The 18,606-nt window shown below is 67.7% G+C and overlaps 6 protein-coding genes across 6 annotated transcripts; 3 read left to right on the plus strand and 3 right to left on the minus strand.

The window, feature by feature from the left end:
• The first annotated feature begins 2,807 nt into the window (after positions 1 to 2,807).
• RHOBADRAFT_66188 (uncharacterized protein) lies at positions 2,808 to 4,224 on the plus strand. Its single transcript, XM_018418890.1, has 7 exons — positions 2,808 to 2,950; positions 3,024 to 3,085; positions 3,235 to 3,340; positions 3,478 to 3,550; positions 3,636 to 3,701; positions 3,775 to 3,850; positions 3,927 to 4,224. The coding sequence occupies exons 1-7, from the start codon at positions 2,848 to 2,850 to the stop codon at positions 3,927 to 3,929; spliced, it is 489 nt and encodes a 162-aa protein (XP_018272335.1). The 5' UTR covers positions 2,808 to 2,847; the 3' UTR covers positions 3,930 to 4,224.
• Positions 4,225 to 4,753: 529 nt separating this feature from the next.
• Positions 4,754 to 6,189, minus strand: RHOBADRAFT_42616 (uncharacterized protein; the record flags this gene model as incomplete). The annotated part of the gene is made up of 3 exons (XM_018414090.1): positions 4,754 to 5,380; positions 5,444 to 5,595; positions 5,661 to 6,189. The coding sequence occupies 3 exons, from the start codon at positions 6,187 to 6,189 to the stop codon at positions 4,754 to 4,756; spliced, it is 1,308 nt and encodes a 435-aa protein (XP_018272336.1).
• Positions 6,190 to 6,560: 371 nt separating this feature from the next.
• On the minus strand, positions 6,561 to 10,805 carry RHOBADRAFT_52315 (uncharacterized protein; the record flags this gene model as incomplete). Its single annotated transcript, XM_018416278.1, has 15 exons — positions 6,561 to 6,867; positions 7,010 to 7,601; positions 7,690 to 7,884; positions 7,968 to 8,142; positions 8,241 to 8,537; positions 8,644 to 8,707; positions 8,802 to 8,954; positions 9,118 to 9,140; positions 9,250 to 9,312; positions 9,412 to 9,547; positions 9,665 to 9,743; positions 9,841 to 10,099; positions 10,185 to 10,204; positions 10,284 to 10,370; positions 10,451 to 10,805. The coding sequence occupies 15 exons, from the start codon at positions 10,803 to 10,805 to the stop codon at positions 6,654 to 6,656; spliced, it is 2,712 nt and encodes a 903-aa protein (XP_018272337.1). The 3' UTR covers positions 6,561 to 6,653.
• Positions 10,806 to 11,411: 606 nt separating this feature from the next.
• On the plus strand, positions 11,412 to 13,362 carry RHOBADRAFT_21633 (uncharacterized protein; the record flags this gene model as incomplete). Its single annotated transcript, XM_018412553.1, has 8 exons — positions 11,412 to 11,642; positions 11,734 to 11,780; positions 11,855 to 12,091; positions 12,168 to 12,528; positions 12,626 to 12,769; positions 12,859 to 13,053; positions 13,140 to 13,218; positions 13,289 to 13,362. 8 exons carry the CDS (start codon positions 11,412 to 11,414, stop codon positions 13,360 to 13,362), a joined length of 1,368 nt encoding a protein of 455 aa, XP_018272338.1.
• A 554-nt stretch (positions 13,363 to 13,916) lies between these two features.
• Positions 13,917 to 16,272, plus strand: RHOBADRAFT_52316 (uncharacterized protein; the record flags this gene model as incomplete). The annotated part of the gene is made up of 3 exons (XM_018416279.1): positions 13,917 to 14,343; positions 14,409 to 15,863; positions 15,946 to 16,272. 3 exons carry the CDS (start codon positions 13,917 to 13,919, stop codon positions 16,140 to 16,142), a joined length of 2,079 nt encoding a protein of 692 aa, XP_018272339.1. The 3' UTR covers positions 16,143 to 16,272.
• Positions 16,273 to 16,390: 118 nt separating this feature from the next.
• On the minus strand, positions 16,391 to 18,436 carry RHOBADRAFT_52317 (uncharacterized protein; the record flags this gene model as incomplete). Its single annotated transcript, XM_018416280.1, has 5 exons — positions 16,391 to 16,561; positions 16,655 to 16,835; positions 16,897 to 17,389; positions 17,463 to 18,022; positions 18,116 to 18,436. 5 exons carry the CDS (start codon positions 18,434 to 18,436, stop codon positions 16,476 to 16,478), a joined length of 1,641 nt encoding a protein of 546 aa, XP_018272340.1. The 3' UTR covers positions 16,391 to 16,475.
• Between the last annotated feature and the right edge of the window lie 170 nt (positions 18,437 to 18,606).

The following is an 18,606-nucleotide window of genomic DNA, read 5'->3' on the forward strand; positions in this document are numbered from 1 at the left end:
GAGCAGGCCGTCGAGGACCTGCAAGAGCAAGTCCCGCCGACGGGCGTAGGAAAGGAGGACCGAGCCGACGCACCTCTGCCGTCCTCGCCTTCTTGGCCCTCTCCTCCTTGTCGGCGTCGCTCAGGCGCTGCACGCGCTCGCGCTCCTGGCGCGCGAGCTCGTCGACCTCGGCCGAGCGGCGCGCGTCGCGCTCGGCCTCGAAGCGGGCGCGGTCCTGCGTGGCGGCCTGCAGGTGGCGACGAGGGTATGCAAGTCAGGAGAGGGAGAAAGGATGAGGAAGGGAAGAAAGGCGGCGGCCAGGTCAGTCGCCGAACGAGGAAGCGAGAGGGACATCGAGTGAGAGAGGAGGGCGCACCTCCATCTTGCCGCGGATCTCGTCGTTCTTGAGGCGCATCTTGGCCATGAGCACGTCGAGCTCCTCGGGCGTCTTCTTCTCCTGCTCGACGTGCGCGCACAGAGGCGTCAGTTTCTCTGGCGAGGTCCTGTCGCACATCCCCCGCCGCTCGCGCGTGCGCGAGCAAGCGGGAGAGGGAGAGGTCGACCGAAAGAGAGAGCGCGCGACGCACCCTCTTGGTCCCGCCGCTCGCGAGTCTCGCGTCGCGCTCCTTCTTCCGCTCGTCGTCCTTGACGCGCCACTGCTCCCTCCTCGGGCTCTTGGCGTCGAGCTCCTGCACGGCAACGACGAGAACGTTCATCAGTACGTGCCTCACTTGAGCGAGGCCGGCGACGAGATGAAGAGGAGGGTCGAGCGCACCTGGCGCTTGGCCGCCGCCGACGTCGTGCGCTGCTGCAGCGAGATGAGCTGGCGCTCGAGGTCGCCCGTCTTCTGCAGTGTCTGCTGGGCGAGACGGGGTCCGAGAGGGTACGAGGAGAGGAAGGAGGGGCACAGAGTCAGTGCTGCGACGAGAGGGAGGGACGAGGGGAGAAGCGAAAGAGGACGGCGCACCGCCTTGACCTCGGCCGACTGCTCGGGAACGTCCCACTCGGCCGCCGGGAGCACGCTCGACGCCCCGCCGGTGCTCGACGGTGGGGCCGATACCGTCGCCGCCGCTGAGGACGAGTTGACGCCCGTGCGAGGCGCCGGTGCGGGTCCGGGCGCAGCAGCGGCGGCGCCGACTGGCGCTGGACCCGGGGCGTGCTTCGAAGCAGTCGGCGGTGCGGGAGGACGAGAAGAGGAAGTGGGCGAGAGCGAGGGCTTGGCGGTGGCGGCGGTCGGGCGAGTGGAAGGAGGAGCGAGCGCGGCCGGCTTGGGCGCGGCGGCGGCGGGCGTAGGCGCCGGCACGGGCGGTGCGAGAGGCTGCTGCGGGGCGCTCGTGCTGCCCGACGACGGCGCAGGTCCCGGCGCAGGCGCAGGCGACGCCCACTTGCTCGCGCGCGCCGATCCGCTCGTTGGGCTCGCGGCCGCCGCCGACGACGTCGCTCCGCCCTGGCTCGCCGATGCCGCCGCTCCACCCTGACTCGCCGCCGACGTGCTCGACGCCGGCGCGCCCGTCACCGAGCCCGAGCCCATGCCGACGCCCAAGCCCGCCGCGCCCGCCTTGCTCGCCGCACGGGCCGTCCCCCACTTGACCGGCTTGCGCTCGCCCGACGCGTGCTGCTGCGACGCGCCGCCGCCAGACGACGCCGTCGAGGCGGCCGAGTCGCCGTACCCACGCGGGTGCGGGTCGGGCGCGCTGAACTTGCGCGCGGTGCAGAACTCGGACTTGCCCTGGGCCCAGTTGCCGATCGGCTGTGTGCGAGGGGAGCGAGGCGTAGAGACAGAGAGTCAGTCGACGCTCTGAGAGAGAGGACGAGCGAAGGGGACGCACACGGACGACGTTGTTGGGGGGCGCGTCGGGCTTGTAGATGCTCCAGGCGCTCGCCGGGGGCTGCGACGCCGCCCTCGGCGGGTCCGACGCCGGCGCCGGGTTGCTCGCCTTGGCGAGGTCGGCACGGAGGACGGCGTGCGCAGGCGCAGGCTGGTAGACGTGCGAGGACGAGGGCGAGTGGCCGGACCCGGACGCGACGGGCTCGTGAGCGCGGTAGGGCTGGACCTCGGGGCCCTTGAGGCGGACCTGGTCGGCCATGGTGCCGCGGGAGGTCGGTGGTGCGGCAGTGGACGAGTGCGAGGCGGTGGTGGCGGCCGTGAGGTGCGGTGGGTTCTGGCGAAGTGGGGCGGGTGCGGCGGTCGACGAGGGCTGGCGCGGCGGCGGCGCAGGCTGGGCGTGGCGCGAGGTCGAGGTCGACGGGAGGCTGGCGACGCGGTGCAGGGTGCGGGACGGGTCGAGCTTGAGCTTGAGGGTGCGCGACGAGTCGGTCGGGTCGACGACGACGGGGACGGGCGCGTCTTCGAGGGCGCTCTTGGGGAGGACGCCGCCGCCCCAGCCCTTGCCCGTGCCGGGAACGTCTTGCGCTGCGCCTCCTTGACCGGGTTCTGCAGGCGAACGAGGCGAGGTGAGTCGGTGAGGCGGAGGGACGGACGAGGAGGAGCCGGCGGGGGGAGGTGAGCTCACTCCACGCCGTCCTGCCTCCGGCTTTGCGGAACGCGGCTGCTTCTGCCGAGGGAGCTCTTGACGGGGCGATGCGGTCGCGGGAGCGCATCGAGGGTGTGGTCGAGTGAGGCGGAGGAGGACGAGGAGGGAGAGAGGGGGAGGGAGGGGTCGAGCGGCGGGGCAGGGGCGGACAGGGGGCGGACCGGGGTGCAGGTACGAGAGGAGAGTCCGCGGAGCAGGTGCGAGCTTGGCAGAGAGGAGCAAACGGCCGCAACTGAGATTCGCCCCCGCTTTCGTCGACGTCGTCCGTCCTCTCCTCCTCCCACCTCCCCCGCTCCCTCCCCTCCCTCCCATCACCCTCTGCCCGCCACCCGCCATGTCTGCCAACAAGGTCAAGCTCTCGACTTCGGACCAGGAGGAATTTGACGTCGACCGCGACGTCGCAAACCGCTCGGTCCTCATCAAGAACATGCTCGAGGGCACGCTCCCTCCCACTCGCCCTCCCAACCCTCACCTGCGTGCCTCCTCCTGACCACTGCACTCGACACACAGACCTCGGCGACTCGGACCAGGCCATCCCGCTCCCCAACGTCTCGGCCAACGTGCTCAAGAAGGTGCGTCCCTAGTCCTCCTCCCCGCGTCTCTCCTCGCCAGCCCTCGCCACCCCTCCAGGCGGGCCACTGCCAGCCTGTGCACCCGCCACAGCACCCACTGACACTCGTCCTGCACTCTCCTTCCCCCTCGCCCCGTTGCCACGAGCCAGGTCCTCGAGTGGTGCGAGCACCACAAGAAGGACCCCGAGCCCATCGCCGAGGACCTCGACGACAACCGCCGCAAGACGACCGAGATCAGCGACTGGGATGCCAAGTGTGCGTCCTCTCTCTCTCTCCCCTCTCGCACCGAGAGGTCGCCTCTCGCCGACCGACGACGAGGCCCCGCCTCGCCTCGTCCGTCTCGGCAGACCGCCCAAGTCAGAGCTGACTCCCCCTGGCACCCGGCACCACAGTCATCCAGGTCGACCAGGAGATGCTGTTCGAGATCATCCTCGCCGCCAACTACCTCGACATCAAGCCCCTCCTGTGCGTCCCCTCTCCCTCCCTCCCTCGAGCGCGCACTGACTCTGCCCCGACACACGTTCCACCCGCGTCCTCGTTTCTCCCACAGTGACGTCGGCTGCAAGACGGTCGCCAACATGATCAAGGGCAAGCAGCCCGAGGAGATCCGCAAGCTGTGCGTCCTCGTCACCCCCTCCTCGTCCGCCGCACACAGAGACTGACCTCGCGCTCCTTGCCACGACCAACAGCTTCAACATCGTCAACGACTTCACGCCGGAGGAGGAGGCGCAGATCAAGAAGGAGAACGAGTGGGCCGAGGACCGCGTGCGTCCCCTCTCGCTCCCTCGTCCTAGTCGTCCCGCAGCGTCCCTGACCTCGCGCCCCTCTCCCTTCCTCGCAGTAACCGGCTCTCCTCTACCTCCGTTCGACTCTCAGCCTCGCTTCGTCTGCCTCGGTCCCCCAGCTTGCCTCAGTTCCCCCCGCCTCGTCCCTCCCCCTCCCCGCTTGATGCCTCGTCTCTTTCCTCTCCTCTCTGTACCTGACCTACCCCCCCGTTCGCCTTCTCTCTCTCTCGTTCCTCTCCCTTTCGTTCCCTTCCCTCGTCGCCGCATCCGTGGTCGTCGTCGTCGTTGTGGCCTTCCCCTCCCCTCTCCTGCTTGCAAAAGATTACGCAACGCCGCTGTTTTGGGCCCTTTCCTTCTACCTCGCGTCGTCGCCGAGAGCTGCAAGGAGCCGAGAACTCGAGAGCAGAGCGAGCGAGAGCGAGAGCGAGGCAGTACTCGAGAGCAACTTGCGCTCGTCGCGCGACGTTTCTCGGGCATCCTCCTTCACCCGCAAGCGCGAACGAGTGCTGGGACCCTCTCGAGAGAGCGAGCAAGGTGCCCTGAGCCCTCGGCGTCCGCGAGCGCGCAGGACGGAGCAAGAGGCTCGTGCGGCTCTGACTCGCCGCGAGCCTGCTCCTCATCTCGCTCGCCGGCGTCGGCGAGGGCTTTCCTCCTCTCGCACACACGGTCGAGTCGACCTGCAGACGCCTCTCGAGCGCCTAAAGACGGGGAACGAGCGCGCAAAGACGACCTGCTCGTTGCACAGACCCTCGCTCGTCCCCCTCAAGTTCGCGCTGCGGACCTCTCGAGCTGCGCTGCGGGTGAGGGTCTGGGGTCAGTACGAGATCGAGGGCGAGAAAGAGAGAGAGAGGGAGAGAGAAGGGAAAGGAGGGACGCACCTGCGCTAGCTCGTCGTGGTTCCTCCTCCCGCACCCTGCTGCCGCTGCGCGATCGCCTGCATGAGCTTGACCACAGTGCCCACCGCCCCAGGCACCTCATCCGCCTCGACGCGGGCCAACGTGTCCCTCCAGATCTGCGTCGCCTCGACCTCGCTCCAGTGCGCGACGACGTACTCGAGGACGACCTTGCGCCACTCGTCGTACAGGACCGACGCCGGGTCGAACAGCTCGTGCGGCGCGCTCGTCGGCGTGAGCTGTTTGCCGAGCTCGACGAGACACATGCGCTGCAGCCGCTTGAGCTCGAGGAGGTGGGCGAGGCGGTAGGTCGACTTGGGCGAGACGGGGAAAAGGAGGTCTAGGTCCTCCCTGACGAGTTTGCGCAGGCGGTTGGCGCGCGACGAGGAAGAGGTCGAGGTGGGCTGGTCGGACGAGCACGAGGAGCGGAGCGGCGCAAAGTTGATGAAGCCCGTCGCGAGGAAGCGAAGGACGGCCTCGTAGGTCGAGTACGCCGCCGCCGTGATGACGACCTGCTTGTACGAGAAGTTGGACATGTCGGACGTGTCGTACAGGGGTGGGCGTCCATCCTCGAACGACAGCTGGTCGACCTCGTCGTCCGAGTCGTCAAAGTCCTTCTACGAGCTCGGCGCGGCTGCCTCTGCCGGCGACGTGGTGCGGCGAGGGCGCTTCGAGCCGACCTGGACGCTCTCGGAGAAGCCCGACGTGAGGAGCGTCTTGAAGTAGGGCGACGACCTTTCGAGGAGCTCGGCGTCGGCCCACAGCTCGACTGGTTCCTCGCCTCGGGGGAAGACGAGGCGGACTTTGGGCTGGATCGGCAGTCGGAACGACCCTGTAAGACAGGCGAAAACTTTGTCAGAGACAGGTGTATGTAGAAAGGACAGGGCGACGACGGACGATACGGCGTGCGGCTGCAGAGGTCTAGCTCTGCCCTCGTCGGGCTCGGCTTGGCCAGGGAGATCTGGAAGCGCAGGCGGAACAGCAGCACTGCGCCTTTGCTGTACTGCTCCTGGAACGCCGAGGACGTCTCCTTGATGTGGCCGGCCGTGAGGTCCGCCGACCAGCCGTTCCAGGCGCGACCGGTCTCCGGGTTTCCTTCGGGAAACTCGTCCTCGTTCCACAGCCCGCCCGCAAGTCGCTCCACCTCCTCGCCGTTGACCCACTCGAGGCGTACTGCGACCGTCCCGCCATGGCCGAGCTGGCCGGCGACGAGATTGTGGTCGACGCCGAAGCTGAGCGGCTCCTCGGCGGCGGTGCGGGAAAACTCGACGCTCCATCGACCAGGGAAGGGCAGGCCGGCGAGCTCATGACTCTGCACGACCCTGGGGCTGGTGAGGTCGACGCGGACGTCGGCGACGAAAGTCCAGTCGAAGCTGCCCTCGCGCGAGAGCGAGAGGAGCTGGCGGCCGGCGGGCTGCGGCGGCATGGTGGAGGAGGGCGTGGGCGAGGTGGCGACTGGGACGGAGCTCGAGAGGCTCAGCTGGCGAGCACTGGAGCCGAGACGGTGGTGAGAGCAGGAGGAGGAGGGAGAGTTGAGCAAGGTGATGAAAAGCGCGGGCCGCACCGCTCGCACCTCGCTCGTGCTTGGCCGCCTTGAGGATGCGCAGTCTCTCCTGAGGACACTCCAGTGCGGCTGAAGCAGCCATTCGGTCCAGCGTGGGCCGAGGGAGCGCGCTCTCCTCCTCTCCTCCTCCTCACCGCTCGCGGGCAGCTCGACGAGCTTGCGCTGCTTGCCCAACTCTCATTGCGAGCTTGCGACCTCTCGCGCATTGAAGCCGAGAACAAGACAGACACTGCAACACGAAAGAAAGCTTTGCGATTCCACCCAGTTGCTAGCGACCGAGCCCTCGTCCTGCTCTTCGACCTCCGACAGCGCCCGAGCCTGCACGCTCACAGGAACTGCTTCGTCTTGAGCCACGCCTCGACGTCTCCTGCGTCGCGCTCGAGCCACGCCGCCTTGGACCGCACCGAGTCGAGGCCCTGGCTGAGCGGCTGGCCGAACGCGGTCGTGTCCTTGTCGGCGAAGAAGGCCTCGACGTCCTTGGCGTCCGAGGTCGACGACAGCGAGAAGAACGAGTACTTGATGATGTTGCCGACCGAGAAGCTGTGGCAAGTGAGGGACGGCGCGCGCGAGGGGAGGTGGAGAGAGGGAGAGGAAGATGGGTCGAGGAAGGGTGAGCTCGCGCTCTGGCGATGACGCCGGCGACGACAGGGAAGGGCAGAAAGGAGGGAGCGGTCCGACTCACTTGCCCTTGAAGCGGACCATGAGCTCGTCGTAGTTGGCCTTGAACCACTCCCACGTCTTGCGCTTCGAGACGCGGTTGCGGCCGAGGCTCGCGATGAACGAGCCCATGTCCTGGTTCTTCACCTCGCCCGACAGGAGCAGGCCGAACGTGCGGTCGAGGAGCGCCTCGTCCTCGGGCGCGCACAGGGCCATGATGGCGCTCGTGCGGTGCGCCGGCGTCTTCGGGTTGCGGTAAACGTCGAGCACCTTCTCGTACTCGGTCGCGCCGCCGAACCGCACGCTCTGGGCGTAGATGCTGTCCTTGAGGTCGCCCGGGATCTGCGAGTCGTCGTCCTTGTCGACAAAAAGGCCGAACCGGCGCTTGTACTCGGCGAGCGTCGCCTCGTCGCCCGTGACGGCCGCCGTCGCGATCGCGAGCGTGCGCAGCTCGACCGTGTCAACGTCGTCGCTGTCGGCGTACTCGAAGCCGAGGCGGTCGACGACGGGCTTGAAGAGGTCGCGGCGGAACTTGTTGAACGCGTCCCGCACCTCCTTGGGCTGCTCCCACCAGGTCGACGAGATCGAGCCGAGGGCGCCGCCGATCTCCTGCCAGACTGCGAGCGTATTAGAGTGCGACTGTCAGTGAGTGTGCCCGGGAGCGCGACGAGGCAGGACGAGAAAGGGGAGGACAGCAGGACGCACCGAGGTTCTCCGTCTCGCCCTTGAGCTTGCTGACGAGCTCGAGCGCGCCGCTCGTCCGAGCGTAGCCGCTCGACGCGAGGACGCTCGCGTCCTGGACGAGGCCCATGCGGTCGTTGAGCGAGAAGGCCGACTTGCTGGCCTTGCCGGCCTCCTCGCCGATCTTGGACAGGCGCTCGACCGAGTACAGGGTGCGGTCTGCGTGACGGCCGGAGAGCTCATCAGTCTCGGCTCTCGACAATAGGAAAGGGAGAGAGAAAGACAGAGGGCGAGGGACGCACAGACACCGCACGTCTCGGCGTTGAGCTTGTAGGTCTTGCCCTCGACCTCGGGCAGGTCGATCGTCATCTCGCGCTCGGTGAGGACGATGTCCGAGTGGACCTTCTTGTCACCCGTCTTGGTGTCGACGACGAGGAGCTGCAGAGGCACCTGCCAGATCGTCTTGTCCTCCTCGGGCTGCGGCGGCGGCGGCGAGCAGGGGGACGAAGGAAAGTCAGCGGCTCGTCCTTTGCGCAACGGGCCGCACGCCGGGACCAGGAGAAAGAGGGGCGCACCTTGGCGTCGCCGGTGCTGAGGAAGCGGTTCTGGCGGACCTTGAGGCCCTTGGACGTCTCCTCGACCGAGATGAGCGGGAACCCGGTCTGGCCGAGCCAATTCTTCATCATGCCGCCGGCATCGATGCCGGCCGCCTCGCTGATGCCCTTCATGAGGTCCTCGGTGCGCGCGTTGGCGTACAGGTGGCGCTTGAGGTAGATCGACACGCCCTTGAGGAACTTGTCCTCGCCGACAAAGTTGGACAGCATCTTGAGGCAGCTCGCGCCCTTGGAGTAGGTCAGGGCGTCAAAGATCTGCTGCACGTCGGCCTCACGTACTAAGCTCTCATGTTTGAACAATAAAATTAATATAAATCAGCAACTTAAATAGCCTCTAAGGTTTTAAGTTTTATGCCGAGTGGACCTTCCAGGTCGGCTCGATGCGGTCGGGGATGACGACCTCGCCCATGAGGGTCGCGAACGACTCGCTGCAGAGGAGGAGAGCGAGTCAGTGAGGCTCGGGCGCCGGCGGTCGTGGGCGACGTCGACAACGTCGAGGAGGGGCAGAGCTCGGGGACGCACTTGAGCCACAAGTTGTCCCACCACTCCATCGTCGTGATGTTGCCGAACCACTGGTGCGCCACCTCGTGCGACTGGACCGTGACGACGCCCTTCTTGGCCTGCAGGCCCGAGTTCTTGGCGTCCCACAGGTAGTACGACGTGCGGCCCGTGATGCTGCGAGTGAGGACGGGGTGGGTCGAGGGAGGAGAGAGGCGGCCCGAGCGAGAGGAGGCCAAGGCGAGTCGAGGGAAGGGAGGAGAGGCCAAAGTCAGGCGGGCTCGACTCGAGGCCTGAGCGGCGGGCGGGGAACAAGAGGAGAGAAAGAAATGACACGCACAGGCCCCAGTTCTCCATCGCGCCCTGCAGGGAGGGACGAAAGGAGGAGAGTCAGTGACGTGCTCTGCGACGAGTTGACCCGACTCGCGAGGCGACGGCCGAGAGGGACGAGGGAGGAGAGGGCGCGATTTACTGCGTCAAAGTCGCTCGCGACGAGCGTGTCGAGCTTGGCGAGCGGGTACTCGATGTCGAAGATCTGTGGGCAGAACGTCGTCGTCAATACCTGGTCGCGGTCCTCGCGACAGAGCGAGACGGGGAGAGGGAGGGAGGGAGGGAGGACAAGGCGCCGACGCACCTCCTCGTAGATGGGCAGGATCTTGGCCGTCGTCTCGAGCGTGAGGCCCGCCTGGGCGATGTGGTCGTGCGTCGCGTACACGCGCAGGGGCACCTTGCGGCCCGAGAGCGGCGAGGTGAACGACGACTCGACGTGCCTGCGGGACGAGGACGGACGGCGTTAGTGTCGCTGTCCGTCGCATCACACGACCATGGGCGCAGGAGAAGGGTGCGCTCCGGTCGAAGCGAGAGAGAGGAAGAGCGGGGCGACGCACTCGAACTCGCCGTTGGCCCACGCGACGAGGTAGGACGACACCTTGGGCGTCTTGGCGAACGACGTGATCTCCCAGTCGTCTGCGGTGCACGTGCACGGGAGAGTCAGTGTCGCGAAAAAGGGAGAGAGAGAGGTGGGGCCGCCGGAAAGGGGTCCGAGCGAGGTGCAGCTGCTCACCCTTGAAGTCGCCCGACTGCGCCGACGCCGGCTCGGTCGGCTTGGTCTCGCCCTCGGTCTTGACCGTCTTGCCGACGACCTCCTTGTCCGTGTCGGCGGTGAAGAAGTTGTCGGCGAGGAGGTCGGTGCGCGGGAAGGTGCCACCGGGGCCGAGGTGCTTGGTCGACACGACCTCGGTGTTGGCGAGCGAGACGGTGCCGACACGCGAGATGAGCGAGACCGAGTAGGTCGCCTTCATCGAGGGCTCGTCGAAGCCGGGCTGTGGCGCGAGTGCGGGTTGGGGAAGGGAGAGTCAGCTGCGCCCGCTCGAGGTCGACCTGGAAAGGTGAAAAAGGCCGACGCACGAAAGCGCGACGAGCCTGGCCTGCGAGGATGAGAGAGAGGACAGAGTCAGAGTGAGGGGCGCAAGGAAAGGATAAGGGAGAGGGCGCGGCGGGACGCACAGGGCTCGAACTGGGTGAGGCCGTAGAACGCCTTGCCCGAGCCGTCCTTCTTGGGGAACGACGACTTGTAGTAGCCGAGCATCGAGTCTGTCGGTGGCTCGAGATGTAAGTACGGCGTGCAGAGAGGAGGGGCTCGCGGCGAGAGGACGCGAAAGGGGGAGACGGACCGTCGAGCGTGCCCTTCCACCTGAGGCCGACCTTGTGGGTACCCGCGGGCACCTCGCCGCCCTCGAACGAGATCTCGACGCGCTCCTTCTTCTCGAGCACGCGCAGGTGCTTGGCCGGGCGCGAGCTCTCAGTCTTGACCTGGGTCGACCCGAGGACGGCGGCGTCGAGCTCGAGAGGCGCGGCGGCGTGGAGCGTGAGGTGGGCGAGGGGCTTGGTGGTGGTAAAGGTGATCTCGCCCGTGCCGGTAAAGGTGAGGGTGTCGAGGTCGGTGCGGATCGTGAGGTCGTAGTGCGAGGGGACGACGTCGGTCGAGAGGCGGGCGTCGTCCTGCTGGGACTGGGTGGCGGTCGACATGGTGGCCGAGTAGTCGAGGTTGGCGAGGCGAGACTGCGAGTGGTGGATGCAGTAGGCGCGTTGCGACGTGCGAGTCGCTCGGGCTGAGGAGGGGGCGAGGGTGCGGTGCTGCTCGACGAGGAGTGCGCGGGTAATCGACAGGCGGGTAGGCTGAGGGCAACAGCGAGGTGAGCGAGTCGCCACGAGGTCAGGGTCGATGGCGAGACGAGCGAGGTGGGGCAGATGAGGGGGGACGAGGGACGGAGGCGCACCTGAGCGACGAGGCGAGCGAGGGGTGCGGCGAGGGAGCGGAACGGTGCCGTGGCTCGGTGGAGAATGGTGGGCGGTCAAGGAGGACGAGTGGACCGCGCTGCGTCGACACGAGAGCAGCGAGCACCGCGTGGAAGAGCCCGACCACTCCCGTCGGCACTCGACCACGGCCTCTGTCGGGGCGACTGGCACTCTGGATCTACCTGGAGGTCTATCACATGAAGGCCTGCGACTCCAGACCAAAGCTGGAGCTGGAGAGCGACGCGAGACGTGAGACCGCGTCGCCGGCCTCATCTGCTCCTCGTCGCCCCTCGTCCCTCTCCCGATTGTACCGCCCACAGCTCGAGCCGGCCCGCCATGGCACACACTCTACCGGCCTCGTCTGGCACGTTCCCGCTCCTCGACGTCCACGAGATGCACCAGACCCTCGTCGACTTTGGCTGCCAGATCAGCCTCGACGACCTCCTGCGCCCGACACCGGCCCGCACCCAGGCCATCTACGAGTGGTGGATGGACCGCATCTTGGGCCTCGGCGCAGAGGACGTCCGCCGCGCCGCCGACCAGCAGCTCGACCAGCTCGACCACCCGGTGAGCCGCCCCCTCTCTCGCTCAACCTCCTGCCCGCGTCGAGTCGCGGTCCTCGAACCTCGCTCACTCGCTCCTCTTGCGGCCCCTGCAGGACATCTACCGCGACGCCATGTACATCGGAGTCTTCCAGATCACCTTGTACGTCCCCTGCACCTCTCCCTCAATCGCGATCCAGCTGACCCCTCCTCTCTCGTCCCCGACCCGGTCAACAGCCAGCAGCTCACGCTCTCGTGCGGCCTCAACGACTTTACCCTCAACGACCTCACTCGGCCCACCTCGCAACGCCTCGTCCAGGTCCTGAGCGCCATCATCAACTACTTCTACTTCACCGAGGAGCAAGGCCAGCGCGTCCTGCGTCCGCTCGAGGAGGACTTTGAGAAGCTCCTCCAGGAGGAGGGCGCCCTCATCGAGGACAACGAGGTCCTGAGGGAAAAGATCGCCGACGAGAGGTCCGTCCTCATCGGCCTTGCCCCTCGGTCTGAGCAGGAGGAGCAGGAACTGACTCTTGTCTCCCCTCGGTCGCAGAGCCTCTCGAGCGGCCAACGCCCAGATCATGCAGGCCGAGGAGCCCGCCGAGCAGGCGTCGATCGAGGCGCTCAACAGCAAGCGCACGGCGGCCCTCCAGCTCAACAAGACGCGCGAGTCGGTCCGCGCCGACATGGCCGCCCTCGTTCAGCGCCGCCGCGAGATTGCCCAGGACGTCGCGCGCCTCGAGCTTGGCGTCGCAGAGCTCCGGAGCCAGGTCGTCAGCAGCCCCGAAAAGCTGCGCGGCCGCATCGACGAGATGCACGAGCAGCTCGCGCGCGAGACCGAGATGCTCAAGGACACCGAGGCCAAGGAGCGCCAGACGACGGCAAAGATCAACGCCCTCGCCCAGTACTCTCTCGTGCGTCTCGCTCTCCCTCGCCGCTGTCCACCTCGCCCCTCGTCGTCGTCGTCGTCGCATCGACCTCCCGCCGCTCACCATTCTCGCCCGCCCACAGGAGCTCCACGCATGCATCCGCATCCTCGACGACTGGCAGATGGACGTCGACAAGCTGCGCGAGGCCGAGCTGCGCCTCGGCGAGCACACGGACCACCTGCGCGCGCTCGAGGCCGAGCAGGTCGAGCTCGAGAACCGGATCCAGGTGCGCCCCGACTTTCCCTCCTCTCTTGAGCCTGCCGCTCCTCTTCTTCAGGATCACGGACTCATCGAGGATGTTCTGCTTGCACACAGTTGCTCGAGCGCCGGATCGCCAACGGGCGCGACGAGCTCGTGCGCATGCGCGACAAGATGGAGCGCAAGAAGGACTCGGCGCGGCAGCGCAAGAAGGCGCTCGAGGACGCGCACCGCGACAACCTGCGCCGCAAGGAGGCGCTCGACATGGAGGCGGCCGAGAAGAACGCCCAGGCGACCGAGGTCGAGAGCGAGGTGCGCCCCCCGTCCTCCAAATCGGCCGGGCTCCAGCGCGTACAGCGGTTTGACGCCTGCTCTCCTCGGTGCGACCGGTCACGCAGATCCGCAGCATGCACCTGTCGCTCCAGGCCGAGCTCGAACGCGGCGAGAAGGCGTACAAGCGCATCAAGGACCAAGTCAGTGCGTCGCCGCTCTCTCTCTCTCTCCCCTCCCGCCTCTTCCCGCACTGACTCCTGCCCCGGCGATACAGCGCTGTACTCGATCCGGCTCAACAAGGCGCTCGACTCGATCAACGAGCTCAGCTCGCTCGCGCCCGAGATCTGAACGTCGTCGTCGCTCGTCGTCTCGCCCAGTCTGTGCCCGTCCTCCCTTGTCGTACCCCTCGGCCTCGGTCCCACTTCGTCCTTCTCGTGTTGTAGTTACCCTGTGCGCCTGTTTGCCTCGTCGTTAGTCGTCGAGCGCTGTGCGATTGAATGGCTTTGCCCCGCCCTCCTCCCCACACTTGCGAGAGTCGCTTTGTCCGTCGTCTCAGCCTCGCTCGACGCTCCGCCTCTCGCGTCGACCTCTTGCAGCTCGACAAGGAGCACACGACGAGCGCTCGCGCTGTCAGCACCCGCCCCGCTCGCTCACGGCCCTGCCTCGTCCTCATCGGTCAAGCCGACCCTCGAGCCGCCTACACGTCGGCCGTCGCGTCGAACCGCAACCGCGAGCAGCTCGGCAGAGCCTGAACTGGTGCAAGCAGCCTTCCCGAGCGCGTCCTCGCTCGCCCTCGTGCTGCAGAGCGAGCTGTCGCCCTGCCAAGGCGGTGCGTCCCTGTCGTCCTCCTCGCGCACGCGACCAGCCGCTCACCCTCTCGAGGCGAGCCATGCAGGTCCACCATGGCCTCGAGCTACTACGTGCAGCGCGACGCCTACAACCGCTCCCCCTCGCCGCTCCACCACCACCGCCCTCCTCCTCCCGCCGGGCCCTCCGCCCCGGTTTCGCAGCCGCTGCGCTTCCTCCCGCCCTCGCAAGCGCACCGCCAGAACACGGCCCCGCCAGCACCATACAGCCACTCGGGCTACGCCGCCGCACCGCACCAGCTCGACCACCCGCACCACCGCCCCCACACCGCGTCGGCGTCTGACTCGGAGCCGTCCTGCATCAAGTGCTCGTCGTGCGCGGCATGGGTCCGCCTCGAGGACCTCGGAGGGCACGTGTGCGCGGCGGCGAGGGCGAGGGATGAGCGCAGGGCGCCGCCGGTCGGGCTGCAGCTCGAGCGAGGAGGGGGAGCGGGGGCAGGCTTGAACGGGGGACTGAGCCCTGGTGCGTCCTCCTTTTGTCCGACGCCTTCTCTTTGGACCATCAGACTGACTGTATTGAGCGCGCAGGCCAGTACCTCCACGCGTCGCCGCCGGGCAGCGCCCCGCTCTCCTTCCCCACCACGTCCTCGTCCACCTCCCCGAGCGCCAGCACGAGCGCCCGCCTCGGCTTCTTCGACCGCTACCAGCAGCTCGTCGACACGAGCGAGCTCGCGGCGGGCAACATGGCCGGCGTCGGCTCGGCGCGCTCGCCTCGTCTCGCGCCCGGCGGCATCGGCGGCGGCGGTTTCCCGCACCACCAGCACCCGCAGCACCACCCGCCACAACGCTCGACGACCGCGCCCCTCCCGACGAGCGTCTCGGCGCCCAACCTCACCGTGCCCGGGCACGCGCCGTACTACCCGCAGACGCAGCAGCGCCGCCGTCCCGACGACGACGGCGACCGCGCGCCGTCCTCGCCCGGCCCGCCTTTGTCGCCCGGCGTCGGGCTCTACCGCCAGCCGTCACCGACACCTGTCTCGGCGCGCAGCATGGCGAGCGAGTGGAGCGCCGCGCAGCGAGAGCGCGCCTTTGCCGACGGCGGGCTCGACACGCCCGCCTCGTCGGTCGCGCCGTCGAGCTCGTCGCGCTCGCGCAAGGAGAGCCTGCCTCGCAACGGCACTTCCGCCGCCACGCCGCAGCAGCAGCAGCAGCTCGCACGTGCGGCGTCGCAGTCGTCGTCGTCGGCCTCGTCGGCGTACCTCGCCTACGACCGCTTCTCGAGCGACTCGATCCCGCAATCGCGCTCGACGCCTGCCGGGCTCGGCGGATGGGCGTCGACGTCGGGCGGGACTGTCGGTGGAGGAGGAGCAGGAACGGCGGGCGGGCTCGACGCGTGCCTCGAGGACCTGAGGCTCATGGCCGACGGCGAGGACGGAGACGTGGCCGGGGAGGAGACGCTCGAGGCACTCTTCGAGGGTCGAAGGCGTGACGACGAGGAGGGCGCGCGGCGGGACGACCACGACGACCTGCTCGCGACGCCGAGGCAGGCTCCGAGGCGGCGGGACAAGGAGCCGCCGACGACGGCGCACAAGAGCCCGTCGCTCGCGCCCAACTCTCCCCTTTCTCCCCCTCCCACCTCGACCTCGACCTCGTCCGCTCCCCTGTCCTGTACCGCCTGCCGCACCCCGATCCCGCCCTCGGCGACGCCCAAGCGCACCTCGGCCGGCCCGCCCTTCTGCCGCCCGTGCTACGCCGACCGGTTCCTCCCCAAGTGCCGCCGGTGCGCGCTCCCGATCGAGGGCGGCGCCGTCACGTCGTCGGACGGCAAGATCCAGGGCAAGTACCACCCGGCGTGCTTCTCGTGCTGGGCGTGCGCCGCCAAGTTCCCGTCGGGCGAGTTCTACGTCCTGTCGGGCAAGCCGTACTGCATGCAGGACTATCACGCGCTCAACGGGTCGCTGTGCGCCGACCCGAGGTGCGGCAAGCCCATCGAGGGTCCGTGCGTGTCCCTCATCGGCGAGGACAAGGGCGACGGTGGGCGTTGTGCGTCCCTCTCTGTCTCTTTCGCTCTCTTTCTCTCCTTCTGTCATGGACGCACGCACTGACACACATCGCATGCTCGCAGATCACCCACCCTGCTTCAACTGCTCCGACCCCTCGTGCCTCGTCCCCCTCCTCTCGCACCATTTCGTCGTCGACCGTCTCCCGTACTGCGACGTGCACGCCGCAGGGCCCGTCCGCCGTCGCGCACCGAGGCAAGGCGCCGCCGAGGGCGTCGAGGCGAGGGCGAAGAAGCGTCAGACCATCATTACGAGGTCGTGAGCGGCGTCGCAGAGGGAGAGGAGAAGGGGCTCGAGCGCGCGAGGAGGAAGGACGGAGCGACGGGCGTTGGACCATACCCTGGCTGTGTTATTCCATGTGCGACACGATGTATACACTCTGCGTCGCTGTCTGTTCGCGCAGCTCTCACGAGACGACGTCCGGCGAGCGAGCGAGCGAGAGCCGAAAGAGAGCTTCTCGCCGCGGCACAGCCTCTCTCGAGCCAGGCTCGTTTCTCGCGATCGCGAAGACGCACTGCGCAATAAGTCTGTGATGCACGACACTACGAGCTCCTGCTCCCGGGCCGTCGCTCGAATAGGAGAGCCCACCTCGCGTCTAAGCCGTCGTCGTCGTCCTGCGCCGGACCGTGAGCTCAAAGTCGGCGTTGGCGGCGTTGGTGAACTGGTACGCGCCCATCCCGACTGTGTGTGTATGCGTGCAAGACTCGGTCAGGACGGCTTTGCGGATATGGCACGAGAGAGAGAGAGAGAGACAGAGAGAAGGGCAGGACGCACCTCGCTCGGGAATGCGCCTGGGCCTGAAACCGGGCTTGTCGACGCCGGCAAGCTCGATCGGCTCATATAGCTCGTCAAAGTCGGGCTTGCCGACCGGCGAGACGACCTCGACCTCGAACGTCGACAAGAAGAGCGACGTGAACGCCTTGAGCTCGGCGGTCGCAAAGTGCTGGCCCTCGCACTGCGCGCAGCTCGACGTCAGGCGAGGATCGACGCAGGGGACGAGAGAAGAGAAGACGCACCCTTGAGTTGCCGCCGCCGAACCCGTAGACGTCCCTCGCTCGCCTGCTGCGCCGGCCCGCCTCCTCGCCCTTGTCCTTCTCGTCGAAAAACCGCTTGCCGTCCCACTCGCTCGCTCGGTCCCACACCTCGTCGTTGAGGTGGTGAACCCTCGTCGCGCAGATGAGCCGAGTGTCGGCAGGGATGACGACCTCGGGGTGCTTCTCGCCTGCGCTCGTCGGGAGGACGAACGGCTGCGGCACGACGCGGATCGAGAACGTCGCCGTACCGAGACGAAGCGTCTCGGTGATGCAGGACGAGAGCAAGGGTAGGGTCGACGTCGAAGAGAGGTGCTGGAAGGTGAGCAAGTCGGGGCCGGGCGAGTCTTCGGTGACGGCGAGGGACGAGTCGATCTCGGCAAGGAGCTCGTCGCGGAACGGCTGCGGCGCCTGCAGCAGAAAGACGAGAAGCTGAATGCCGATGTACGGCGCATTCGCTTGAAGTGCCCAGAAGTCGCTGCGGGATCGTGAGGAGAGAGTCAGGAACCGCTCGCTGCGAAGGATGGCTGAGGAGAGAGCTCGGGACGTACGCGATCAGGAGCTTGCCCGCCTCGTGAGCGCCGAGGTCGTTCTTGAGCGGGATCTCGGCCATGTCGCGGATGACGCCCTCGTCGAGGCCCTCGAAACCATCGCGGATCCAAGCCTCGAAGATGTCGGCGAGCACGCCCTGCGCCTTCTTGCCCGTGACGACGTCCGGGATGCGGTCGAGGAGCCATGCTGGGACCATGCCGCTCGCCATGATCGGGAACGCCTTGTCGAACTCGCAGAAGGCGCGCCACAGCTCGTCGCGCGAGACGCCCTTGGCGTCGCGCACGTTAGGACCGAACATGCCCGCGAGCGACGCCTCGAAGTACGTGTCGGCGATCCACTCGGCCGGCTTGATCGTGACGGCGCCAGAGGTTGCAGCGTCGACTTGGGCGGCGAGGTCGGCGATGCGCGCGCGGACGACCGTGATGAAGCGCTCGAGGGCCGGCGCGAGGTTCTTCATACCGCGCGCATGTACCGGGAAGACCTGGCCGTTCATGATCGACTTGTCGTTCCAGAAGGACGCGCCGAACGCGCTGCCCTGCATCTCGCGGCGGATCGGGTACTGCGAGGAGAGGCTCAAGGTCAGCTCCTGCGCGCCTGCCCGCCCGAGATGCTGCTCGCCCACGATGAAGGACAGAGGGAGAGGAGGACGTACGAAGCTGAGAGCCTTCTCGGGGGCCTGGTAGACGCGGCGAATCGCCTCGGTCTCGAGGACGATGTGCTGGCTCATGGGCCACGGCACCCAGACGACCGTGCCGTAGTCGCGCCTTGCCGCAAGGAGGAAGCCGTCCTCTTCCTTGCCCAGGCGGTAGACGGCGAGCGCGCCGCGCACGAAGGGCGGTAGATACCACGGGCCGTAGGTCGGGGCGGAGGGCGGGGTGGAAGGGCGAGGGGCGAAGATGCGGGCGGCGAGCGCGGCAGCGAGTGCCAGCAGCAGCGCAGGTGCGACCGCCTGCAGGTCGAGCATGGCGTGCATGGTGCGAGGGCGAGAGAGCAAGCCCAAGTCGCGGCCGCTGATGAGAGTTGGCTCGGAGCTTCCGGCTCAGCTTCCGACTGCTCGAACGCGAAACGCAGTGTCTGTTGCAGTACAGCGAGAGTCTATCGACGTAGTCTAGATGCGGCACAACACAGGGCACAGACCAGCAC

The sequence above is a fragment of the Rhodotorula graminis genome, assembly GCF_001329695.1.
Source record: "Rhodotorula graminis WP1 unplaced genomic scaffold RHOBAscaffold_4, whole genome shotgun sequence".
NCBI classification, from domain to species: domain Eukaryota; kingdom Fungi; phylum Basidiomycota; class Microbotryomycetes; order Sporidiobolales; family Sporidiobolaceae; genus Rhodotorula; species Rhodotorula graminis.